Genomic DNA, 26,769 nt, shown 5'->3' on the forward strand with positions numbered 1-26,769 from the left:
CCAGGAACTTGATTAATATTTAAATCTCTTATAAATAATGATACAGAAGCGTGTTTTTATTCTTTCAGCTTTTGATGAAATGAATGAGCGAACTGTTTATTTGTAAAAAGATTTCTATTCAACGTTTTGAAAATCATTCGGTTATATGCCGCTCGTGATGTTGAATGTCCTCTATTCACTTCTTTTTTCAACATTGTTGCTAGACATTAAAACTTACACTTAAATATAGGTTCCATGTTTTTAAAACATTTTATTCAATCGTTAGACTTTGAGCCAGGTTCTTGTGCTCCATACGTTTTTTACCCCTTGTGTAAATGTTAGGTCATCTGCTGATAATATATGTGGTAAGGTAAATGCTATCACCTTTGCTTTTGCAGATAAGGAAGGAAAGAGATTTATTTGGGGTAAAAATTGGAAGGGGCAAAAGACATGCATGGCACAAATGAATTCTGCTGTGCTAGGTTATGCCAGGTTTTCTTAATACCAATGATTCTTATTATGTAAAAGAAAATCTTGCAAACCACTGTTTGTTTTGAAAATGGATGAATCTTATAACAGGAATGGGATAGATTAAATATATTGCTGATATCATAATTATGTGCTGGAATGCATGGCCTTGCAGTAATGTTCATGTCGAGTGTACTCTCAGGTTCTTTTTTCTGCTCTTTTAATGTTTTATATTATGCATGTAATAATTTGGGTTCTATCATTCCGTGTCTAAGTTAGCTCCATCGTTTTCATTTCACTCTGGAGTTTTCTTCACAGAGCTTCTGTTTCTTGATTCAGTTCCAGTAAATTTATTGCTTTAGTTTCAAATTTTTTTTACCTTGAAATTTTGGATTACTTCATATTTAAGCCCACTGATCCTACCCATGTTGACAAAGATCGCATCAGTGTATGAACATTTTGTAATTTTTATTTCGTTTTTGATTCTCTACATAGCAATTTGAACATACTTTAATGTTTTCACAATAGTATCTATCTAGTTCTCCCTATGGTATCCTGGAGTTTTATTTTTCGAGAGTTTTGAAAAAAAAAACTCAATTTTAAGATTTCTTTGGGCTTTGATAATCGTATACTAGTTTTTTTTTTTTTGAAATGTCTTCCTCCAGGAGTTGGAAGGGAAAAGTTTGTTGTTTGATTTTACTTAGCTTATACATGTATAAATTTTTTCAGAACATTTAAATTCTCATCAATTGTTCACTGAGTGTTTTCATTTTAATTATGGATTCATTGAATAAATTTGCTGATCTCGTTGGAGCTCGAACCACTGCAATTTGCTTGAAAGAAGCGCTTTGTTACCTTCTTTTTTAGATGGGAATTTTTATATATTGTTGTGGTGTTTTAAATTTGGTAGAATTTTCTGGGGGATAGCTTTTGTTTAAAATATTCATTTCAGGATTCGTCCACCGCACATTGACTGTTAGTGAAAATTTGAACAATATATTTCTGTCCTAATATCTGCAGATTAGTGAGGCTATAGTAGCTTATGCTACCTTTCTCTGAGTAAGATGAGCCAACGTGCATTTTTTTCAACTGCAGGTTCGGAAATCATGGGACAGTCACAGATCCTTGAGGGTTTGTCCATTTAATTTTATTTAGTCAGTTCATTTCCAATAATTTTGGTGTTTTTAAAAAATAATGTCTAAAAAAAGATGAAATTGCAGGCTTATCTACAACTAATATAGGCCCTGCTGTAACATCCGTGCAGTTCCAATCATCTGGTTGCTCAACTTCGGTTCTCTATCAATCTACTGTAACACCAACGTTTTACACCTCAACTGGATCTCCATTTCACAGTAATGGGGCATTTCTACCTCCGGCTGTCGATGATCGCAAAGAATATGTATGTTTTGAGAGTTTGATATAAGAAATATTTTTGATTTTCATGTTTCTTTTTTAGGTGGCTGTGTTGCCAGCCGGTGTTCAAATAAACGATGCTTCGGGGCTAATACCAGCAAGTGGGAGAGGCACTCTCGCATCGGTGGGAACAGTTGATACTGCTAGCTCTGTTGCCCAGCTTACCGCAGTCCCACTTTCTCATGTTCAGTTGGCACCAGTACAGGTGAATTTTGCAGTTTGTCCACAAAACATAAGAGCTCTATGGTCTAGAACTAACTCCTCTGTGATTGTTTGATATAAATTGGTTTGACTGTAACCATGTATACATGAACTGATTTAGAACTGCGTCAGTTCTTTACTCGGTAGAATAATTGTTGGTATTGTATCTTAGCTGGCTAATGATGGGCAGTCAAACACTCAGCAGCAAATAATTTATGAACATTACTATGTTGATCAGCAACACCCATCAACTTCGTCAACGATCAATGCAACTTCACGTGGTCTTCTATCTGAAACCACGTCATCTGGAGCTGAAAATGGCAAGTAAGTCAAAGGAGCACATTTTTATTGCAAAAAAGACTGATTATCTTCCAAAATTCAGTTCCTAAGAACAACATAACCAGTATCGACTTTCAGATTTTGTGATCTTGCAGAGATTTTGCAAATAAAAGCGGTAGCAGCGAAACATGTTCACTGAGTGGGTCTGATACTGCTGCGGCGCTGCAATTAAAACGGCAAAAGCAGGCGGACGCAGCACGCCAAAGATATCAACGAATGACTTTGGAGGAGCGGAAGGAAGTAAATCAGAAGCGGACTGAAGCACAGAAGCGTAAACGACAAAAGGACAAAGAAGTAAGAATTTTTGGAAGTTGGGTACTTTTAAACTGCACATCTTATATGCATTTTTATAAACAGATGCATGCATATATACACTTTAGTTGGAGGAATTGGAATCACTGCTGCGACAATCAAAAGATATAGAAGATGATCCAGCTATAAATGAACAATTGAGGGAAAAACGAATCCGTGCTCGACGTGCAGAGGCAGCTCGGTTGCGTTATCAAAGGATGAGCTCGGAAGAAAGACGTGCTTACAATCAAAGAAGACGTTTTCGACAACTTGGCATTCAAGGTGGTGATGTTGTATTTGCTGCTTTGTTCTTGGTTGTTTTTTCGTGGACAGTGATCGAAAGGGGCGATCTTATAGAGGCAGACTCGAAGGGTCATGAAGTAGTTGCTCTGTAAGAATGTTTTGCATGAAATTGAGGTTTATCATGAGTGAATAAACGAAACCATCTATTTTAATTGCTTATATAGGTGCGAAGCAGTTATTTGTTTTATTTGTTTTTTTTTTTTTTTTTTTTTCCATACTGTTCCCCATTATTTGATTGATTAATGTCACAGTTTTAAGTAAGAAAAGCTTAGTTTTTGATGTCATGATATAGATCAAGAAGTTTAGAAGTTGTTCTCCGAGATGCGCATAAGGCAAAGGCTAAGCACTCAAAAATCTAGCCTCTTCACGAACTGTTACTTTTTATGTAAAAATTGGTGCTTGTTTACAGTGGTAAAATAAATCAATAAACTGTTCAGATGTTAAAGCTTTCGCTATTCAATTACTGGTTGACAAAGCCCACTTCATATCAAATTATCTTCAAATTTTTTGTTCCGTGATTCGTTATGTGAACGAATATTTATTTTAAGGGGCAAAGAAGAACGGCATGGATGAGGAAAAGTTGCGGCAACATATTATCGAACAAAATGCTAAAAAGGCCGAAGCAGCAAGATTGCGTTATCATCGAATGACTGATGAAGAGAAACGTCAGTACAATCAAAGACGGTATTTATTTCTCAAGTTTATTTTAGGGCATTTATGAATATAAACATGAGTGCTGGTGAGATATTGATTAAGAGAGTCGTTCCCGGTTGTTATAAAAAAGTTCCCTCATTACAGACAGTTTTCATGTTTTAGCAGTATCTGTCGAAAAAATTTTTATTTGTCAGATTTCCTTTGTAAATTTTCAGGACAGAAGCTTTTCGTCGCAGACGTATCGAGGAAGAAATCTTGCTCTCGACTCCAGCAGGTCGTATAAGCGCGGAGGCTCTGAACAGAGCACAACAAATAATGTTACGTAATGCGAAACGAGCAGAAGCTGCTCGATTACGGTACAAATTTCTTTGTTTCCAAATTTAGATTTCACGTAATTTTATTTTATCTACAAATTCGGCAGCTTGAGTGGTTACTTACACATCTGCTTACTAACGGCCATTAAATGTTGGCCGTTAGAGCTGAGATGCCTTAATTATCGGGAAAAGTGGTTGTGTGCTTTCTTGAAAACTGTAAATTGGTGGTTCATATTCATATACTTCTTTCACATCTGGTAATGTCACTTGTAAAATTTCGAACCTTGTGATTGCAATGATGACAAAGCTTCAAGTAGTAATGGTGACAAAACAGAAAATATAATAGTAAAGGAAGGTACTGAAGAGACCGGGAAGCACATTTTTTCGAAAAATCATTAGTTAGGAGATCAGCAGGTGACATTACTGGAAGTATCCAGCGTCTTATGTTCATTGCGGATATTAGAGAACAGCAGATATATTATGTTTGAAATTAGGGATGCTGAAAAGAGTGTAATATTGCACAGATCCGAAACTCGGATATCCATTATTTTTTCAAGTGCTACCGAGTCAGCTTTATCTAAGATTTCAGGTTTTGGCTTTTCTTTATTAAGACTAAGAAATTTCCACTAGTAATTAAATGCATCATTTATTATTGAAAATCCTTTGCCGTCTTACCTGAATAAACGATTTCTTTAGTTTTTATATCTGTTTTATTTCGACGGTTGTAGGCGTGAAATTCTTATCAGCTAGAAGTATATATTACAGATATCAAAGAATGACACCAGAACAGCGACGTGCATATAATCAGAAAAGATCTCGTGCAAAAAAAGAACGCGAACGAGTAATGCGTGCAGCATCAGGTTTATTTCTATAACTTCAAACGTTAAACATAAAAGACGGAGATTTGTCCGTTTAACTCACTTCAATTATCTTGAGATGAGATTTATTGATATTATGGGCATGCTTAACTGAATAGCAACAGATGCTCGGAAGGAAAACTTTTTCATAAAATATGCGAACGTTTCAGTCACTTCGGAATTCCAAATCAGTTTTTCAGAGGACGCCATGTCAAGTTTATCATCATCTATAAATGGAAATGAAAGTTCAACACAAGTTAACAGTAGTAACACTGCGGTGGAACAAAAACCAATAATTGATAGTGTGGTCAGCGAAGAGGTATTATCTACTCTGGAAAGAGACGTGCTGAAGCGGACGCGACAAGCCAATATGGTGCTAATGCGACAAAAAAGACTTCCACCTCAGGAACAATTCGTTATTGTATGTTTTACAGTTTCTTGGATGCATCCATTAAGCTGTAAATAAGTTTCATAATATATAACAAACTATATAATAAACTCTAATGTTTTTGCAGCGGTCCCTCAAGAAGCTATACGTTCTGTCAAAATCCATCTGTTAATTTCCGCTGTTTATGTTTTCTGCATCAAACACATAAAACTTTGCTAACGTAAAGTTTCTCGAAATAGTGTATTTTATGTTAAATCTTTGCCTATCACTGTATAATGTAATAAAAATATGTTAACTACTTTCCATGAGAAATAGTTGTAAATGATGGAATTAGCAGTAACGAACTAAACTAAAGCGGAATAACAAATCGAACTTGCATTGCTACATAAATATCTTTTAGTGATGCTAATCTTACAGGAGGATGTTGGAAATTGTGAGTTTCAGTCTTATCGAGGACTTTTATAGGTGAGTACAAATCCTGATGGCACTCAAACGGTTATCCCAGCAACGACTACTGAGGATGGCAAACAAATATTTCACATTCCTGCTACAGCAACAACAACGGAGGATGGCAAACAAGTATTTCATATTCCAGCGATAACACAGCAACTTATTAGTACTGATCCGAATACTCTGACACTGGTTGATGATTCGAGTAAACTATTAGGAACCGCACAGCAGCCACTGCAGATAACATCAGTACCGCAACTTCTCGGTTTATCACAGCAGCAGCACAGCAACAGCCATGATCACGGAGAAACGTCGCATCAAGTTCGTGAAATTTTTATATCATTAAGATTGGGAAAGCAAGACACAGACATAAAATGACGTCAAAATCACATCCATTTATATGACTTGCTGTCAAATTAATTACATGGATTAAATATTTGCTGTCAAACCTGTGAAAAATGAGGAAATTATTTAAAAAAAAAAAAAAAAAAAGAAAGCAAAGACAGTATTAGTTGTAAATGTTTCAGATACGAATTATAGAGGAAGAAGAACAATAGGCGGAATAGAAGTAACATTATGAGGGTTTTTTTTTTTTGATAGATTAAAATTCTTCCCGAAGGAGTAATAGCGACAGCTAAAGAGTTTCATTTTCTGCATGATAATGATATAAAGAATTGTTGCTTACAATGTAATCCTTTACAGAAATATGAAGCTGGGAGAAGTGTTTTCATATCCTTCATAAATCATGTAAAATAAGTTGAGAGGCAGATTTTTCTTTGTATCAGTGAGTCAAATCGTTTTTCTTTGATTTCAAGTTCTAGGTTGCGATGACTCAGCAGCAACAGATAATTCCTCAACTTGCCGAATTACACAATGTACAGGAAGGAGGAGGTGGTGCGGATGAAGCGCAACATACGGCGCGCGAAAATCAAGTTGATGCCCATGGCCAAATACAAGCACATCAGCAACAAAGTTCACAGCAGCACATGCAACAACAGACACAACCGCAACATATTATAGTAACTTTGCAAGAACATCAGCAACCTATGCAACATCAGGTGAAGATTTCAAGTTGAAGTTTTTGTTCGCAATCTTTACCTTCAAATTTGGAAAACTTCCGAGATATGCTTTTCCTTCATCGTATGCTATATTTAGATAATTGTCACCGATTTGAATCAAGCAACTGGAGCCGTTCTTTCAAGCATGGGTGGACATGGGCGTTCACGAGGTCGTCCTCCGATGTATGCTGCTGCTGCTGCTGCAATTCAGCAGCAACAAGGCAGTGTAATGCTACCTCCAGGACAGGCAAATTTTGTAGAGTTTCATTTAGTGTAACACTTTGTAGTTTATTATTTATTATCTTCAGCATACATCGGCAAATGTTTCAGCTTATTTGCTGCTCTAATTTTTTATTTTTCTTCGATATGAGAAATGCTTTCAATTTTCAGGTCACAATAACAGCAACACCGATGATAAGCGAGGCGGAAATAAAACCGCCATATCGAGTAACTGCTCCACGTCATATGAATACAGCTCCGAGTAGACGAGATATTTTGGCGGTTGCGACTGCAGCATCAGTTGGCCCAACAACAGGAATTTCGCCTGAACAAAAATTAGAAATACAAAGGGCAAAGCGAGCAGAGCGGGCAAGGTAACTATCTGCTGGATGTCAGTTTAACTTTATATAAATTTACTGTTAACTGTTCTGGATAAATGGTTTGCTTTTCTTTATTGAAGAGGTAAGAAATTTTCAGGTTACGCTATCACAATATGTCTGCTGAAGAACGACGCAATTTCAATGCACGTCGTGCTAAAGCTTTGCGGACAGCTCGTATGAGAGACGATGAACTATGTCGAATGGCAGAAAGAGCTCAAATGTCTGGAACTACTTTGGACGCAGATTTGATGATTCAGGTTATGTTCTTTGTTTTCAGTTTGTTTTTTTCAACGTATTTTCAATAAATGAATCCTAACTCATAGATTTATTGAGGGAGTGAAAGTTATTTTCAGAATGAAACTGTTTTGCTTTTCAGGTTGCGGAGGCGCAGCGCCGTCGTGCGAAGAGAGCAGAAGCAGCTCGATTAAAGTACCACAGAATGAGCAGTGAAGAACGACGTCAATATAATGCGATGAGGGATGCGCAAAGGCGCCAAAGGCTGGTTATTATGTAAAAAAGTTTAAGAGTGTTCTCAGTGAATTGCACTGTTGGGTTATAAAATAAACCTCGTCAAACTGTTTGTAGAAAAAGACAAAAAGAAGAACAAGAACTGCTCGAACGTGAGCGTCAGCAACAGGAACAACAGCAACAACAACAGCAAAATGAAATTCATCAGGAGACCCGTGAACAGGTTGAGCTATTTGAGTCGACATTGATTGATCGAAACTGTCTTTACTAAGTTCTTTATCATTATTCACTTTCGTGGAGTTTGGAAAATGACTTTTTGTTCTACACAAAAATATGCAGGTAGGCCTTCGGCTATGAAATAGATGAAAATCCACGAGTTCTGTATTAGTTTTTTTATTACATCACATGTTGCAACATATAGAGATCTTGGTGAATGAATTAATGACGCTATATTAAGCGTTATAAGTTTTTGTATTTTAAGTATATTAAATGCAAAGTAGTGACGATGTCAATTATCGTTTGATAATGAGGAATAAACTTAAAGTGCCTAGTCTCATTTCAAAATTCATTAAGCTGTTGGGTGCCATCCGGAAAGTTGGAAGTGAAACACTGAAAAGGAGTGAAGAAGACTAGTATAGAAACAAACAAATTAAAGGGAGTGCTGTTTAAAGACTCCTGAATTAATTTTTAAATCTTAAAAAAAAAAAAAAAAAACAAGAAAGGAATACAGCTTAATGATTCACAAATTTATTAGTGAATATAAGAACAAGCAAGATGCTAGGCTAAGTTGTAGTTGCATTTGTGATGTCAACACAAATATCATCATTTTCTTCGTAGTGATGCTTCACATTGTTTTTTGCACTCATGTTCATTATGAAATTTGTCAGTTTGTATATTTTTGAAACATATCAATTTGATACATAAATAAAATGGTTCTTTTGCAGGATGCAAACCGTGAAGGTAATAACGAACAAATTCTTTATGACTCATATATTCGCTATGATAGTCAAATGGATCATGGATGGGCAGTACAAAGTTGAAGTTATTCGTTATGGTGCAGACTTAGTTTATGGAGCTGCTCAAACCCAGTGAAGTCTATGTGCTGTTACGGGTAATTCAGATCGTTGGTCAGCGTCTGTTTGTTGCTTTATGTTTAATCTTTGTTTTGCTAAAATGGTCGGTTTGTCCAAATTATAGTCATTGCTGTTGATTTTTATTTTTACTTAGTTTAAATTTTACTGTACTTACGAATATTTGTTAATTTTTTGAAGTCTACATAAGGTTGATTCTGGAAGAAGTAAGCAGTGGAAATACTTATTTCAAAGGATTAGTCTTCATGATAATTGCATGCGCAAGAGAAAGCGCGTTACCATTCTCGGCTTTCTGAGTAACCTGTTTATTTGATTTGCTCCTGCTCAGGTTTAAAGTTTTTCTTCTTAGGCGAAAGATTAAAAGGAATTCTATTACTTTAGGATTCATTTCTGTTTTCTGTGATACTTCTTTGAAATTTGAAGCAAAATCATGCAAAATAACTACGACAGTTGCATGTAATTACGAAGTCCTCCTCCTCCCTGGTAGGATTATTTTAAAATCCTGTGAAAATAAGAGTTTCATGAACAGTTCCAATTCACATTTGTCCTTCCATGTTTTTGTGTATGTGGCCGCCTAATCAATTTTCCGGAATGATTCCAAGTCTGTCATAAATATTTCTTTAAACGTTTGGGATGTTTTTTATCTTTTGAAATGTCATATTCTAGTAGTTTTCAGCTTCTTTATTCTTCAGATATGCACATCCATTTCGTGTGACTTTCTCTCTACTATTCTCCTATTCTGATAATTGATGATCGCCTTCTTTATAATCGTTGTATAATGAATGTTTCGTCCTGTTCTTTTAATGAAGATACTCAAGTTTCAGATTGTTCCACAACCTATTTATCAAAAGTCAAGAGGCGCACCGATTGAGAGGCAATGAAAATAGCTTAATGAAAATTGAAAATAGCTAATTTACGTACTCGAAATTCTGTCGCTGAGGCAAGCATTTTCGATCATTGCTATTAAGTGTAGGAGAAGTATGTTAAGGTTCTTCAAATTTAACGCTGTTCATAACAGTTCCCGTTTATCTGTAGATGAGGAACCTAATTGAGCAATTAACATATATAATGCCTGCTCATCAGCTTTCCTGAAGTTTCTGCTTGCTCTTAGCAAAATATTTAAGGGCGACGATTTGAAATATTACTGCTTTATGTTTCAAGAAGTAAAACATTCAGCGATCTAATAAATACAAACTAGAGCAAAATGTTACACTGTCTAACGCATTTGCTTTAATTTGATAGATTTTCGCGTATCAAATATATCACAGTCATGACGAAATACTTGACAAGTGTCCAAGTTATTTGTGACAAAAGCGAAGTGTAATGTTAACTGACCCCGTCATTTAAAAGATAAGAAAACGTTAAATCGTTGTATAGGAAAATAGGGGCATTCCAAACACAGCGTGCAAGTTAAGATGCATCGAATATTTGAGTATTTATTGCACTTGGACAGTTCTCAAAATATTCTCTTATCCTCTGTGAAAGCGAATAAAGTTCCTGAGAAAATTTTGTAGAAGTGCGACGAAATACTAGAAATAAATTACAAAACACGACAGTTTAATTGTATGGTTCTGCTAGATCATTGTGTGTTTCTGCAACTTCAGCATTATACAAACGTAACTCCATATCAGCTGGATTTGCTTTATCGCACCGTAACTGAACATTACGATTATCTTTTTCAAAATGTTCAACCTGGAAATTAAAGTCAGTTACGTTTCCTAAATACCATTATTAAATTGGTAAGTTTGAGTTCTTACGAACAGTACTCCACTTAGAACTCAAAATTTATTTATTCAGAACCATCGAAAGATAACATATGTCTTTAAATTTAATATAATTTAAATTAACGATATAAAATGCCTTACTCAAATGAAATGAATTACTTCCACAGCCTTTTCTGATCATCCCCCGGATTTTGCTTTAAAAATGATCATTTCTGCCTTATTTTGGCGTGAAATTTAACGACTTAAGAACAAATGAAAGAAATGGCATCAAATGCATCCTAAATTATTAACGCACAAAATAACCTGTACTACGAGATTTTTCTCTGGATCCATATTCAGACCAGTAATTTCGTTGAACAGCTCAGTTGCTGATGGTAAATTCTTAGTACCCAATTTTCCAAAAAACTCTAAGACATTGTTGATGTCACGCAACAAGAAAAATAATGCTCGAGGATGTGAAATGTCCATTGCCTGTAATAAATTTTTGAAAACAAACCAGAACAGTGCTCATAAATTTTTTCCTTTCTATTTCTTTTGGAGATTTTGTTTTCTCGAAAGCTTGAAAAAGATTTTCGAACTACTGAAATCGTGAAACTTTAAATATAAAGATATAGTTGTTAATTACTATGAAATATGAATCACTTGAAATTTGATTTGGTAAATCTAGTTTACCAAAATTAATTTTAAATTCACTCCATAATTTAATCAATTAACCTGTGAGACATCAATAATGTAAACATCATTTTCATGATAAAGGATATTAAATTCGCTGAGATCACCGTGTACCAGGTTGCAATCCGAAAACATTTTAATCATTGCCTGAAATATTGTTCGCAAGCTTATTTTGTATTTCATTTTACTTCTCCTTCGAATCCAGTGAAATTCATCTTATATCAACAAAACAGTGAAGGAATATTTGTAATGAATTGCAAGAAAGCGTATTCACTTATTGTAGTGATCGGTAAATAATCTATATCGGTAAACAATGGAGAAAATATGGATCATTTTCGAACAGTTTGCTTCTTTAATAAGAGTTGACTAAAAGATGAGAAAAAATTGAAAAAGACAAACCTCTTTCACTTGCAAAAATGTATCATAAATAATTTCCTGATCAATCCATTCAATATCCTTCAATTTACGAGCTGCAATACCATTAGAACCGATGAATGTCATAATCATAATATGTTTTCTAAGACGAATCGGTTTAGGACATTTCACACCTGCTCGTACCATCCTTAAAAAATCAGAATTTTATTCTGACCTCGATTTGACTAGAGTTTAAAAAGATTAGATTTAAGAAATTTTATGCAACTCTCACTACTTCAGTTGTGTTGAAACTAACATTAAGGTGAACTTCTAAAAGAGAATTAGAACAAACAAATTTTATTTGCATTTTTTCCTTTCATTTTATAAAACCTAAAAGGAAAAACCAATTACACAGGAAATAAACAAGACATTAATCAAAAGTCTTGTAATTAAGTTAAATATAAGGTGTTAAATTGTTAGGCGCCTGAAAAAACACTGCATAATTTTTATCCTTAATTCATTCCTGATTTCGTGATAAAGTCATGCAATCATTTAAACCTGAATTAAAAATAAATGTGAGAGAAACAATTAGATCAAATTCCCTATGGAAACCTACTTCACCTTCTCAAAGTAGAATTCTACTCTAGCATATTTATTGCTTTGACATTAACCATCAGATCCTCTCTACTTTACAATCTGCTTTATCTCTGTTGCGCTCAAAGATCAAAAGAAAATTCTGGGATGAACGCTTTAACTATTTCATATAGAAATGGCTATTAATGCGTCGTTTTTCTTAACACAATTTGTTGCAATAATACATAGCAGGATTTAATTAAAGCTTTAATTGATTTTGAAGCTTTAAGCAACTGATAAGGATGAATGCATAAAACATGCCGATTCAAATTTGTATACTCCTTCTCAGCCCAAATTCGCAACACCCGCCGTGGATTTTTGAAACGATAATCATCTTGGACATATTCTGATCTATTTTTGAATTCTGACAACGCCATTTTGAAAACTTTCAAAGCGCAGTGTTTTTCTTCAAAAAGTCGCACTCCATCACCATGTGCTATTGCGCGCAAAACTATCGATTCCTATATTCAGATCCAATTTTTAATTAAAATGTCTGAAAGTATAATAATGAGAGCAAATATTTTCTGATGTAACTTTATACCAAATATATTATTCATAATAGACAAAGTGTATGACGAGTATATGCTCAAAGCATTCTGCTATTCTCGGTAAAACCACAAATCATGAAAAAATTACAGTAAGGAGTGAAATCAAAAGTATATTTTATCTTACTCTCAAAATATTTAACAGATTCATTTATAATTTCCGAATATTGATATAAATAGTGTGAAATATTTTATGCTGTTACAACCTGCTTTCTCCAATGCATTAATATTATTTTATACTATTTTTCAGGAGTGCAGAAAAAGAAAATCTGATCTTGCTTTTGGACTCAAATCTTATTTTCGTTGATGAGCAATTTTTGTCAAATAAATAGTGAAGACTTACTCCGAACATATACGAAACCTATTACGAAAATCCCACGAATCCGTAGTATTCCGTGGTTCCATATACCCGAAAAAAAAAACCCCCACTCAGATCGAAAAGTCCGAAGTAGCACGGATTTATGGAATTTTTGAGCTTAGAAACTTATTCAAACTCAAGGAAAAAAGATGGACGTAATGAAAATATAAAGTTCTTTTTATTCCATAATTTGTTAATCTAGTTTGTTTATAGAAAGAGTGAAGAGGAAGAGAGAAGAAATACAGCTTTTAAGACGCACCTATTATGAAGTATCTGAATAAGCTGTAACAAGAAATAATGTAACAGTTCTTATGTCTTCAAATCTTCTCCCTCTACACATTTTTATATTTCTTAACACATCCTCTTCTGCTTAAGCGACTAGAACTCCACCTTGCCTGTTGCAATAACATTTCCGATTACATCGAAAAGACCAGTTGTAATAAATCTATAGATTATCAACCGAGTGACCTTGTCCATGCTTAACTCATTTGTTGCTTTTTCATCCTTATCCTGAAGAAATTAAATCGAAATAAAATTTCATGAAAAAACTTGACTAAAACATAAACATATATTAAAAAACTGTCTTTTTCCATTACTTTATCGAGAATCACGGGATCTTAAAACTCAACCAGACTCTATCGACAAAACATATTTTCAACTTACTTTCACACGAGCATTCCTTCTTTGATCAGTTTTGCAGTAATTACGCAGTTTATTGTAAACTCTATTGCTCAGTTTTTCACCGACTACATCGCCAGTGGGAATATCAATAGGAAGCTATAAAGAACAGAAGAGTTATGTGTTACTTATGTATGATAAGTGTCTGAAGTGAATGTTTTAATGAATTTAAATGAAGTGATAAAAACATAATATCTCCTCGGTTATTAAATTGCAGTATTATTTAATAGGAACTAACATGCATCACTTTTTCGGAATTACGTCTCTCAGCGATTTCTTTATCATGTTTTGTAATTAAATGTCCTGAACCATCACGCATATAACCGCTCGATGGGAACTCATCTTTTGGTCTTGCTGAAACTTGCTATTCAAATACAGTTTCACAAACTTTATCCGTTTTAATTTTTCACTCAACAAAACACGATTCATAAACATATATGAAAAAAAAAAAACAAACTCCCACCCCCGAAAAAACCATAATTGTAATTCTTCAGAGAAATAATTGCAAGCCAACATACAATAGAGAAAATCAATAGCGACTTCTCGCAAATCTTCGTCGTCTTCACTCAGTTCCTCCTCTAAATCATAATCGCTATCGTAAGAAGGATGGTAGCGCTCAAATCCAAATTCAACTGCAATACTGAACATTTCGAAAAAATTAACAGCCACGTAAAGATTTGAAAACGAAATTTATATTTAAAAAAAACCGACTCTTTGTTCTAATTTCTTTTGTTTCTGCTGACTTTAAACTCATTTCATATTCTCGATCAAATTCTTCCTGTAGCTTTCTAGCAAGTTCTAGATCACTTTTACATTGCGCTAGTTCATTAGGGCTTAAACCATATTGAGCTATAGACGGATCGAGACTGCTAGCATTTTCTTCCTGAAGGACCAGTAAATTTATTTTGGAAAATAAATTTATTTCATATATAGAAAGATGTAAATAAAAAGAACCGAAATTTGGCATGCAATTAGTTTTCTTAACATAGCTTGACTTATTTTCCTTCTCGAAGATTTCAACAGAAAAAAAAAAAAAAAAAAAAAAAAAAAACGTCAGATTGACTTGTTTCAGACCACGGATCTATTCTTCTTTTAATTTCAGTAGAGAAAGTTAAGAATAAGGCTGAGAATCATTTAGGTCATTTTTGTTTCTCAAAGTTGAGTATATCGATTAACAGAGCAGATCTTAAAGAAAAATCTAATAATTATGCTATTGGAAAAGACTTTTCACTAAAAAAAGTGTATGTATTTTCAGAAAAATGTATTTTCACGTGTATGTATTTTCTCGCTAAAAACTTATATCACCGCTAAAATAGTGGCGAAGAATTTAATGCATAGAAAAGTGAGTGCACCATTAAAGTACAAATAATGTGTTCCCTGAGTAGGAAATATCACTGTAGAAATTTATGTAAGCATTTAGAGTAAATGTAAGCATCACCTTATATATATCAATCAAAAAGAAGATCTGAAAGAGGAAAAAAAAAAGTGAAACAAGAAAATAAACCTCAAGTTGTTCTGCTAATTCCTCGCTCATTATTTCAGCAAATGATATTACCGATTCCATTTCTTCAGTTTCCTTTTTGCACCATGCCGACTCCTTCACTTTCAAACCAGAGGACATGTTTCCTAATTTTCAGTGCAGAATTATTGCAAAAGGCAAAACGAGGTATTAACTCCCTGAAGCATATTATGGTAAAACTAATCTAAGCGCTCTAAACTCATGTTACTCGTTTTCCGTTACAATATATCGTTTGAAATGTGTGATAATAACATAAGCAAATACTCTTTCCCATAAAGCTTCATAACTCCCGACATAAAGACTTTGAGGTGGGCTGCATGAAATCCTAACTGATTGAAACTTACACGGAAAATACTACCCAATATGCTAACAACTTGACACCGTAACCTTACCTATCGATGATCTGAGAGTGTAATAGGCCACGAGGAATGGACAGAAAATAAACAGAAAATGAAGGAAGAGATGACTGCTATAAGACATACGTATTCCAGCTGATTGAGTGTACTCCGTGGACATTTACATTGCGTAATGTGCGTGATCAACAATAAGTCTTGTAAAAGAAACAGTCGGAAAGTAGCACTAATTGAGAAAACAGGCAGCATTTCACAGGGATTTCTTAATTTCAGGTCCAAAAATTATTTAGATGAATGTCGAATATTCTATCGCAGCTTTTGCAATAATGGAATAGCTATGTTTGCAAATTTCCGAAATGGGATAAGAAAGAATGTATACAATCTAGGTCACTACATTCCTCTCAAAATTATTCATTGAATAGGGACAAGCCATATCCCCCACGCCAAACTAAGAGGACCAGTGGAGTGAGCAGCAATCAATAGGTTGATAATCCAACAAATCATCAATCATGGTAATGTCATGATAAGTGAGTGCTAAGTGATCAATCAGCGTATTTCTCCACAAGAGATGCAATCTATTCATTTTGACAGAAAGCAGATAATCATTTCTATCCTTCACGAGGCTCAAAAGTGTATATGCTACAAGAGAAGAGGTCTGGTGAAATAGTGCACAAGTTGAGGTGGTGAGTGTCAACTGTGATAAACCTCTCGAAGGGGGCGGTTTACCAAGAGTCAACAGTACCGAGAGCTGGAAAGCCACAAGTATTGCCCAGTAATCACCTTAATACCTGTAATCGAACATACTTGAAATGGCTTTATCAGTTGGCTTTAATGTTTTTAGAAATGTTTAAAAGAATGAGAAATTAGAAAATAAAATAAATGCACAGGGATCACAAAAACATTTGAATTTGTCCAGCTTTGTTTGAAAGCATTTCCTTCATGACACGAATTGCATATAAAATAATCCGAAAGCAACAGACAAAACTGTTTTGCATTTAAACTGCTACACTTGAAGCACCAGTGAAATAGGCAGTCGGAAATTATTGTGTCATTCTCTGGTATAAATAAGTCATGTAAATAACCAATGAGCAACAATGAGTGTGATTCATCCGTCATTAGATCATGTGAAAAGCAACACAAAAGCAATACACCTTGAGTTTCAATCTACCTTAATTTCTTTACAACACTCATTACTGAAATCTTATTATAATGAGATACATTTCTGTATACGAGATACGTTTCTATATATTCTGACCCAATTTTTAATTAAGATTTCATTCATTATAATGACAATTGACTTCTTGACTGAATTTGGGAATCATGACATAATTTCAGAAATAATTTCTTTGCAAACTATTCGTTGGACTGCTTTGGAGTAGAAGAAAATCTCGTAGATAAAATTTCTTTACAATGATATGAAGTTTTGAACAATGAGAAAATGGCGAAGGGTTGAATATGGAAGCACAAAATGGACATCAAAGCTTTGTAAAATAGAAATTCAAAAATTTATTAAGACCAAACATCTGTTTGATAACATCGCTTTCGTTCCAAATCTTTTTGAAATTTCTGTGCTTCGATTTCGGTTTTTCCACCAATTTCCATGAATATTCGTATAAATGTATTTTGTACATCGCGTGCCATATTGCGTGCATCGCTAAAATACTACGAAAGCTTAAAAATAATTTCTTAATAATATATAAACAAAAGGAAGATAAGCGAGAAGCTTGAAAATCGCTACGGCAAATTCAAATTCGCAAAATATTGAATAATTTATGTAGTAAAGAAAGGAATGAATCAAACAAAAAATTAAACATACCCACACAAAAAAATATTTCCACCATTCTCAATAGTTTTCCACACTTTTTCTCGATTCTTCCAAATTTTGTCTTGGACGTAAATCTGAACGAAATGCATTGTCATGATTATTGATTTCTGGTAATTTCGATTCTTTAAAGAACTGTTAATGCTATATAAATGGCTGGTTGGGTGTAGACTTACTTTCTTTGCGGTAAGTCTAGAAAAGGCTATGTGTAATTCAGAAAGTACACCATCTTCTACGAACTTCTTCAGTTCTTCTTCATAAATGAAATCATGTTCCGGATGCCGACAACCGTAATATAATATCATTGGTCCAATGTCTTGTCCTAAACGACTTTGTTTCAGAAGATAGCATAACCACTGAATAAGTCGAAATCCATAAACTCCAATTTAATGGCTAGCTAAACTTACATGAGCTTTTACAAATCACCAATACATTTTCAGCAACAAAAAACTGTCAAAAAGCAGAAACTCAAATTTTAGGAATTATTGTATGAACTTACCTTGCTTTTTTTGCCAACTCCGCTCCTGAAGAAAACCTCTAAATGGAGCAAAACCTGTCCCAGGACCTATCATGATAACTGGTGTTTTCAGTCGGTGTGGAAGTCGCATTGTTGATTTTCTAAGAAATATTGGTACTTTGGAGCCTTCGCCCTTCAATAAAAACTGCTCATAAAAAATGCACATATAAACAACTTCGTCGATCTCCATGATTCCGAAAGAGTGTAAGGAAACGTATGCATTGGAAAAGATTTGATAAATCGTAGAAGAACAACATTTAAATATCAAAACTGCAGTGAGATAACGAACTAAAAAAAAAAAAAAATAAATATAAATATTGATCAATAATATTTTATAACACTTTTAAGTAAATAAAGAAAATAACTTTTTGGAGTAGAAAGTTGCTGCAAACTCCTTTAATCAATCGATCGCTGATCACATATTTTGTTACAATAACTGTTATCGCCAGTGAGTCATGACTGTATTTGGATGATGATGATATGCTGTAATAACGTGGCTGCAACATATAAATGTTGGGTGACTATTTGCTCAAAATCATCATACAGGCAAATAACAAGATCTAAAATTAGAAACTGAAAGGTATAACAATAATAAATGAGTTGGAATTTCACATAAAACAGTTTACAATGCTTTATAATGCCAAGAAACAACTAGAGGAAAAAATGAACCTAGAGATACCTGAAGTCGCGGCAACAATTCTAGAATATAATCAACTGGAGGTTTACATGTTGGAAATGCACGAAGAATGTCAATAATAGAACGCCTTTCCTTCTGAATATAATTCCCATATTCCTTCTGCAAATGTGAAAGCTTATTTTCTGATGGAAACATTCGAAACTGACAAGAAAAACTTATGATTCGAATTCTAATTTAAACTTACCAAACCCTGCTCATTCGCCGTGCTTAACAATAAAAGACGTTCTTTCTCATTTTCATCACTTGTGAAATGAGCTAAGGCTTTCAGGACATTCGACTTAACTGGTGCACAAATATCAACGTAATGAGTGAATGCAGTTCTTATTGTACATGGACATGGGAATGGGTTCTTTTTCAAGTTTTCCTCTAAAAATAAAATTATAGTAAAATGGGCTTTAATGGCAATTAAATCAATCATAAATTTTGTGAAGAAAGTGAAGAAAATTTTTTTTTTTTTTTAACATACTGCATTTTCTGTCAATGCAGTTGAAGAAAGAACATTATAATGAAAAACGAAAGCAATAATTAATACCATCAAGATTAACCAGACTGAAACGTAGATCCATATCAGCTTCAAGCAATCGTCCTAATTCCTCCACCTTGACCGGATCATTCGTTGGAAAAATACCTAGGTGATCACCCACCTCATATCTAAAAGCTTGCACTTTAGTTAATAGTTTAATATTTGTAGAAAAAACAAAAAATGAACCAAAATCCAAATGGCTAACCTCATCTTTGTTTCACTGATGATAAATTCGATGTGACGACAACTTCTATCACTTTTAATACCGTGTAGTTCACGATTAACACTAACAGTAGCGATAAATGGGTTCTTCTGGTTGAAAGGCCGGAAAATACAAAATTATATAATAATCAAAAAAATTGTGATGAATTCTCAAAAATTCTTACAATTTCAAAAACAAAGTAAACTCACGGTCTTTGCTTTTCAAATGACCCCAGACGACCATACTCTCCTGTAAATAATTTAACGGAGAAATCCTTTACAATTTCAAGGCAATACTGGCGCACTATACCTATTTCAGCAATTTCCCAACCAAAAATACTTGTCACAGCAGACCAAAAGCCTTCTCGCCATCTAAAGACATAAGCTTTGGTTTCTGAAGAGTAATTAAATTATTTTAAAATAAGTTCTGAAAATAAATTACAGCTCATTATTTTAAAATAAACAAGACAGTTTAAGATGCAATGTAAATAAAAAGAGAAATATAATAAACATAAATGAAGTAAACTACAAGAGAATAAATTCCAAATCACACGCACTACTCCAAACCTCATAAAATCCTCTTCCAGATTTCCGTCATCATCACCGAGGCCAAGGCTGTAAATACGTGTAGCACCGAATTCTTCCATTCGTCGGTTGAAATATTTCGCAATTTCATTAAAGTGTCCATAAGTTTTATTACCTAAGCCAAAAACCTGAAAATTCCCAATTCTCCCAATCTAACTTACTATTATTTCCAATACACTCTAACGTTGCACATTAACATTAGTGCTTGAAATAAAGCGATCAAAGCAACCAAAACTGAGTAAACAAACCAAAGTGAAACCTGTGTAGTACAATATAAACATGTAAAAGGTCTTCTTAATAGCTAGCTCACTTCTTTCTAGTAGTATTAAACTAACAGCAAAGTTAACGCCTGTTAAATTGAGTTCCGTATTCAAAACATGCTGGTAAAATTCCTGCGCGTTATCTGTGGGATCGCCTTCACCGTATGTTGCCATGAATAATACTAGAAGAACACCAGAAATTTCTTTGATTTTTTCAAAATCCTCGACATTCATTTCCTCTGGATCGAGTAAAAGAGCCTGAAAATTTAATCCTCACAATGAAATATTTTACAGAATAATACTACAGAACGGATTAGAAAGAAAAATTAAAAACTGAGAGACTAAAAAAAATAAAAACCCAGTGATTCAACACCTTTTTTCTCTTTTCACCTTCTTATCAAGTTCAAATTCTAAAAACTTTTTGAGAATATAATTTATAGTACAAACCTTCTGACCGTAATTTTGGACATCCTTAGAAAGACGACCCGCCAATTCCTCAGCTGTTCCTGTCTGTGAACCATAAATTATTAAAACCTACAAAAAAATTGATTTTTGATATTTGAATGTTGGCTTTAATTGATGGATGAATAGGTTTCTATCGTAAACAAATTCTATTACTTTGACTCGGAGAAACAAGGAAAAAGGAAAGTCTAGTACAGAGTAGGAACAAATTTCAGCAGGAATTTTTTACAAAACTGTTTTGAAAAGTTTCAAATATTTCCTACTCACCGAAGAAAGAAACAATTTAAGTAAGAAAGATCAGACACTGAAATAATGCATAATTAATGCATTAACGATGACACAATCTCGCAAAAAGTTAACTTAATAACAGAAGAAAATAAAAAAATATAAACTGGCAACCTTTCGTTCTTCCGACTTCATACGTGTAACAAATGAAGTTTGTCGATCAACTGAAATTTCGGAAGAAGTGCAAGAGGGCAAAACAGTTGATTCTATCAACTCATTAGAGTTTTTTCCGATCCATAACCTCCAAGAATAGTAAATTGTTGTAAGCAGCATGACAGTTAAAACAACTAGATCAACTATGTCTAGCCCTGTTCGTAACCAATCCATCACTGCCGTTGTGATTACAATTTTCATTTGGTTTTTTTCCTCACAAAAGACTAGTTGACCTGCAAATTTGAAATAAAATGATCAACTGAGAAATCAATGTAAACTGTTTCACATAAAGCTAAGAAAACTAAGGAATAAAACAGAAAACTTTGGTCAGTATTTAAAAATTATCTCTCCATGTTTGTCTTTTGATTCTTGATGAAAATGAGAATATTATCAGATGAAGATAGTAGGAACAGAACAATTAAAAAACGATGTGATAAAAGAACTGGAAGTGTTGTGAACTCCAATTACGAAGCAGTATTTTTTCATTTCTTATCGTTGTAATGTCATTATCCCCGTAGTTCTCTAAGACTCAACAATAACCTGATTATTATCGAAGAAAAGAAAAAAAGCCATCGTCAGCATATAGCATATAAGATTTTTTAAAAAAAATCTTAGCTACAGAGAGAAGACATTGAAGAAAAACTGTCTACACTCTTCGCTGAATTATGACTAAAGAACATTGAATTTAAAAAAAAATCGCTTATCAGAATCTCAGAACTCCTTGAAATGCATTAGAAAAAAAAACATACCATAACAAAGCGAACCGATGGTTGTCGTCTACGAGGTATATGTTCTCGTAAATTGATATTATATAGTTGATTGTCAAAACCGGTTTCTCTTACTAAATCAGACACTATTATTTTTCGTCATCGATATCATCTAAAAAATATTCATTGTTTTTTTCATTTTCAATTTCTGTTTGAAAATTAGCGGATGCAACTGAGTGTAAAGTAAGCGAAATATGAAACAAACTAATTTTTACATGTCAACTTTTGTGAGCAACACTTTTTATTGAGTTCTTTTCCAATATAAAAAATAGTACGGTCATTAAAAAATGAATGCTTTGTCAGTGGACGTTTCTTACGTCCTCCTTATTTCATCAATCCCAAAAAGATTTCCTCCAAAAAAAAAGGAAGGACATTTCTAATTTACTTCATCTCCTCATGTAGTCACAAGAAATGCCTTCTATTACAAAGCATTTTACCGCTAACGTTCGGCACCAACGGCAAATAGAAAATATTTAATTTAAAGATACAGGAGAACAACGATTTCATTTCTGCTCCATTCTTAATTTAGTAAACTTAAACGAATAGCAGAATTAGATGAACAGCTGAGGGGGAAACAATGATTCATGAAGGACAACTACTAAGTCCATTGTATATATTGTAAGTAATGTTGACTCAATACACTGTAGCTTGTCAACTGCATTTGTTATTCGAAATGTTGGCCGTTACACCATTTGAATCATTTGATTCTTTTTTCTCTTCTACCGTATGATTAAAGCCGTCACTCTGGTTCAAATATTTGAGTTTTGGCCCACAGTACGAGATACCAACCTGAAGACAGTGAATATAGGAATTATCAAATGAGAGAAGTGGTCGTAATCATACATACACCATCAGTTCATATGTCTATTTATAAAAAATAAGTGTTAGAATTTCTGAAGTGCTGCAGAACTTCAAGCGGGAAGGAGTACGATAATATTAACAGGATACAAAACTGGGTATATTTCAGCGCTCAATTGCAGTTCAAGATCTTGAAGTGAAAAGTAATCGACTGGAGCCATGAGTAAAGTTCAGACAAATTATCAAGCAAGTCAATTAATGAGAGTAAGAAAAGAATATGAATCTTTGAGCTATTCTCTAAATAAGTCTCTCAAAATTCGGTTATTACCGACCTTTTTGCATCTCTACTTTTATCACCGAAATCGGAATTAACTTCAGCGAACTTTTGAACTACATATTGCCTCCACAACTCTCCGCTCACATTTGTATCACCCTCTTAACTATCAGATGTAATTCAGCTCGAAAGCTGTTGCTGCCCTCGCATTACCTTCACCCTCGTATCACCTTGATTAATTCAATTAAACCTTATTCCATTACGAAAAGAATATCAGACCTCTACCACAAACTTATATCTCGTTGCACTTGGTACGTTGTACGTACCCAAATCTCGGTTAAATACCATTCATATCACTCAACAATAATGCATGTACTAGAGCCCAACTCAGAAAATCCGAAAATGCAGCAAATCCCTCCCAAGTTATCAATACTGGTTATATTCACCCCTGTTTTACTTCCACTTTTTCCAGACGCAAATAACTAGATGCCTTGTTTGAGAATAGAACTTCCACTACAGGTAAAATTCACAGGTAAAAAGATTGACTGACTCCTTTACAAAACTGCTTGGTACCAGGTTAAATTTCATAAGAACAACTCGATCATCCAGTAACAAACAAGGGAATCTAAAAAATTTTAATTCCCTATCGTTCATCGCCGATTTCTCATATATACTGCATCCCAACAAAAACAAAAAAAAAAACATTTTATTACTATAACACCACATTTCAAATAATCCATCAAAATTAAAAACTGCTTGGTATCAAACCATCGCGCTTGGCAAGACGCATGATGCAATCATCCGATTCACCCATACAGCGAATTTCGCCACAGATTGCATATCTACAGTAAAAGAAATTTTAGCTTATGTGTTACAAAACAGTTGTAAAATTTAAGACCAAAATTTTTCGAAATATAACTATGTTGGATGTAAAAAAAAAGACAATCTCTCTGGTAAATAAAACTTATTAGTCTAGAAATTATTTAATTCTTCTTTAATTACTTTGCCCTATGAATTTCTAAGAGACTATTCTATGAGGAAACCGACCTCACATTTAAAATTATCACCTTATAACTTTTCCAGGTACCATGCGTCCAGTTTTAGGATCCACATCGACTAAGTCGATCTGCACAGCTGCATGATCAGTTGCTGCAATGATACGCGATGATGAAGAACATTTCCTCGGTATATATAGTTCAACAAGTGCTCCTTCGTCGTTCTGCATAATCAGTAAATGAAAGCCGACTAATTGTTATCCTGCAATCCATTTTATGAAATTCGATATTAATGATCAGATGGACAGCAAATAACATTTTGCAGTAAAAAAAAAAAAACACAATCCCATTATATTCTAAAAGGCAATATTAAAATACCAACAATGAACCAACTTATCACAGGAATGTACAAAAAACATGATTAAACAGAGGATGCAGTTTCAAGATCAAAAGTACAGCGTCAAAACAAGCAGTATTAACAAGTACCAATAACATTTTTTAAGGACTGGCATCATCATAAAACACCAAGAACAAAAAAAATGTGACTTGATTACAGTTTTGAAACAGAAATAATGAAACATAAATTCAAAGTAAAAGTACTTCATAAACCGAGAAAATGAAACTATGGCAGAAACAGACCAAGAAGCTATTCATATGAATGAAGACAAACGAGAAGTCATAAAGAAAACAGTAAAATCCACTTCAATTTCACCGGACATCATTAAAACACACAATTTATTTCAAACTAATTATGCTACCTCAGAAATGCATGCAAGACAAATATTTCTAAAACACCACAGGCTATGAAAACGAACGAACTATGCACCTGAGATAAAAATATATTGTTGTTACCGAACCACTCATTGAGAAAAACACATCGACCAAAGTATAGTATCAAAGCCTGATAGAAGGCATTAGCATCTAATGCATTCTCCTACTCAATTCAAACTTTTCTGACTCATTCATACAACTGGTGCATCCCTCTAAAACACCAACTCATTCGTTCACAGAGCGACCTGTCCACCTTTACATCTGCTCATGAACAACAAATAGGTGGAAAGAGACACACACCAGTCCCCCTCCTCTACTACCCCTCCCTCCCCCCCACCTGTCCCAAATAACCACACCACTAACAGACCACGATAAGGAATGCCACTGCACCACTACAGCCCACTTCACAATCTCCGATGTGCCACGAGCCTCGCTGTGTACCAGCAACATCCCATACATGATTATGTACTTCGATACAACAATAGTGACAGTTAGAATCCATCAGTTAGGAAATTCAGGGTGATGTGGAAGTGAAGAGCCACAAATTACTGATTCGCTGTTCAGTTAGTATCTGAAAAAGATATTTGATAACGAAGCGTACCTATTTCATCGGAGTTCGAAATTAATAGAACTTGTAGTTTCTTAATGATTTCTACATTTTCATAGATCTTTTAATCTTCAAATTCGCAAGACGAGAAAGTGCTTTATTTGCTTTTCTTTCAAAAGTTATGATTTTTTAAACATAGTCATGAATACTAAAAATAATAGGATGTCATATCAAAAATTTTGAAGAATAAAAATAGTGTAAATTTGAAATTAATATGATCTTGGATTCTTTACTTCTTGAATTGTATGTATCATTAACAACTCTTGATCTATTTTAGCCATTTTTCTATCTCGTTGTCTTCCGAAACAATGAGTTACCTACTTATATTTTGCTTGTAAAAGTTACCTAGATTACCACAGCGATCTATCTCTCTTTTTCACTTCACTTAGATTTTTTGAAATCACTTACCGAGTAAGATTTCATTTTTGATAGCATTTAGACACTCTTTCATAATTGCTGAATGCAAATTCAAATGTAAAGTGAAGGGAGTACTTTAGTAAACGCTTTCGAATACTTTAACTTCATTAAAAAATAATCAAGATACATCGCTGTGGTAATCTAGGCAGTCTTCAAATAGTCGACCTTATTTGTTAAATTCAAATTATGTAATACAATCGCCATCCAAAGTAAATATACGGCCAACAACAAACTGAAAGTAATATAACCAAGCTATTTATTTCAGAGTCCTTTACTCAATTTAGCTTCTTTCAAATCACTTTTTGGATATCCCGAATTTGTGGCTGGAGTTTTCATCAGGTAACTTTATTGATTATCCTTCAGTATTTGGCAGCATCTTTAGTTTTTATACCTGGAGATGAATCGTATATTTCAGCCGTCTGAAAATCCGCGGTAGGGAAAGATGAATAAAGTCTTGATGCAATCATTTGAATAGAACAGTGATGTAGAAGAAAACTTGTGATATGACTTTTGCACTTCTTAAAGTACATATAAGCTTTTCTTTCCGGCTACTCTTTTCATAAACACATTCATGAGTAAAATAATTGAATTTCCCCAAAAAATTAGCTAACAAACATCTCTGCATGTTAAACTTCAGCCAAATGAAAAACAAACAATTAGAACCAAATTATCAGTACAAAACCAACAGAAAGATTTCGGGTCACAAGTATCCTCAGAAATACTCACCTGAACCATATTATCACATTTGCCAAATGTTTTTGTTTAAAATTAATCCTTTCTCTTTCTGCTGTATTATCGCAGTCAAGTTTTTCCTGAAATAATCACTAATTACAAAATCAACAGAAATCTATTTTTCCAAAAAAAAAAAATCTATTTTTCCACTTTTCCAAATAGCAAATGACTATCTAAATTCCATGCTAAATGTT

General features: G+C 33.9%; 5 protein-coding genes across 7 annotated transcripts; 2 read left to right on the top strand and 3 right to left on the bottom strand.

The window, feature by feature from the left end:
* Positions 1 to 1,553: 1,553 nt before the first annotated feature.
* Bm9871 (uncharacterized protein) lies at positions 1,554 to 8,822 on the top strand (the record flags this gene model as incomplete). The annotated part of the gene is made up of 18 exons (XM_043076769.1): positions 1,554 to 1,578; positions 1,668 to 1,846; positions 1,904 to 2,065; positions 2,234 to 2,385; positions 2,496 to 2,694; positions 2,781 to 2,973; positions 3,543 to 3,678; positions 3,864 to 4,004; positions 4,728 to 4,822; positions 5,020 to 5,240; positions 5,673 to 5,978; positions 6,479 to 6,715; positions 6,813 to 6,962; positions 7,106 to 7,308; positions 7,412 to 7,571; positions 7,691 to 7,812; positions 7,900 to 8,005; positions 8,727 to 8,822. The coding sequence occupies 18 exons, from the start codon at positions 1,554 to 1,556 to the stop codon at positions 8,820 to 8,822; spliced, it is 2,883 nt and encodes a 960-aa protein (XP_042932703.1).
* Positions 8,823 to 10,430: 1,608 nt separating this feature from the next.
* Bma-riok-3 (RIO1 family protein) lies at positions 10,431 to 15,458 on the bottom strand (the record flags this gene model as incomplete). 2 transcript variants are annotated; one of them, XM_001899723.1, is made up of 11 exons in its annotated part: positions 10,431 to 10,565; positions 10,901 to 11,068; positions 11,312 to 11,416; positions 11,669 to 11,831; positions 12,536 to 12,717; positions 13,550 to 13,669; positions 13,823 to 13,936; positions 14,076 to 14,191; positions 14,356 to 14,469; positions 14,549 to 14,720; positions 15,342 to 15,458. In XM_001899723.1, 11 exons carry the CDS (start codon positions 15,456 to 15,458, stop codon positions 10,431 to 10,433), a joined length of 1,506 nt encoding a protein of 501 aa, XP_001899758.1. The 2 variants fall into 2 exon arrangements, with proteins under 2 accessions (XP_001899758.1, XP_042932704.1); XM_043076770.1 differs by lacking the exons at positions 13,550 to 13,669; positions 13,823 to 13,936; positions 14,076 to 14,191; ... (1 more) ...; positions 14,549 to 14,720; positions 15,342 to 15,458 and having other exon boundaries at positions 12,536 to 12,633.
* A 1,760-nt stretch (positions 15,459 to 17,218) lies between these two features.
* On the bottom strand, positions 17,219 to 21,388 carry Bma-emb-8 (FAD binding domain containing protein; the record flags this gene model as incomplete). The annotated part of the gene is made up of 14 exons (XM_043076771.1): positions 17,219 to 17,363; positions 17,526 to 17,608; positions 17,708 to 17,853; positions 18,031 to 18,181; positions 18,414 to 18,545; positions 18,728 to 18,844; positions 18,930 to 19,111; positions 19,278 to 19,396; positions 19,474 to 19,554; positions 19,680 to 19,841; positions 20,037 to 20,182; positions 20,390 to 20,572; positions 20,762 to 20,848; positions 21,176 to 21,388. 14 exons carry the CDS (start codon positions 21,386 to 21,388, stop codon positions 17,219 to 17,221), a joined length of 1,947 nt encoding a protein of 648 aa, XP_042932705.1.
* Positions 21,389 to 22,998: 1,610 nt separating this feature from the next.
* On the top strand, positions 22,999 to 23,232 carry Bm1316 (Uncharacterized protein; the record flags this gene model as incomplete). Its single annotated transcript, XM_043076772.1, has 2 exons — positions 22,999 to 23,043; positions 23,158 to 23,232. 2 exons carry the CDS (start codon positions 22,999 to 23,001, stop codon positions 23,230 to 23,232), a joined length of 120 nt encoding a protein of 39 aa, XP_042932706.1.
* A 566-nt stretch (positions 23,233 to 23,798) lies between these two features.
* Positions 23,799 to 24,278, bottom strand: Bma-rps-21 (40S ribosomal protein S21, putative; the record flags this gene model as incomplete). 2 transcript variants are annotated; one of them, XM_001899725.2, is made up of 2 exons in its annotated part: positions 23,799 to 23,895; positions 24,121 to 24,278. In XM_001899725.2, the coding sequence occupies 2 exons, from the start codon at positions 24,276 to 24,278 to the stop codon at positions 23,799 to 23,801; spliced, it is 255 nt and encodes an 84-aa protein (XP_001899760.1). The 2 variants fall into 2 exon arrangements, with proteins under 2 accessions (XP_001899760.1, XP_042932707.1); XM_043076773.1 differs by having other exon boundaries at positions 24,121 to 24,143.
* Positions 24,279 to 26,769: the final 2,491 nt, after the last annotated feature.

This window comes from Brugia malayi, assembly GCF_000002995.4.
Source record: "Brugia malayi strain FR3 genome assembly, contig: Bm_v4_Chr1_scaffold_001, whole genome shotgun sequence".
Taxonomy (NCBI): Eukaryota; Metazoa; Nematoda; class Chromadorea; order Rhabditida; family Onchocercidae; genus Brugia; species Brugia malayi.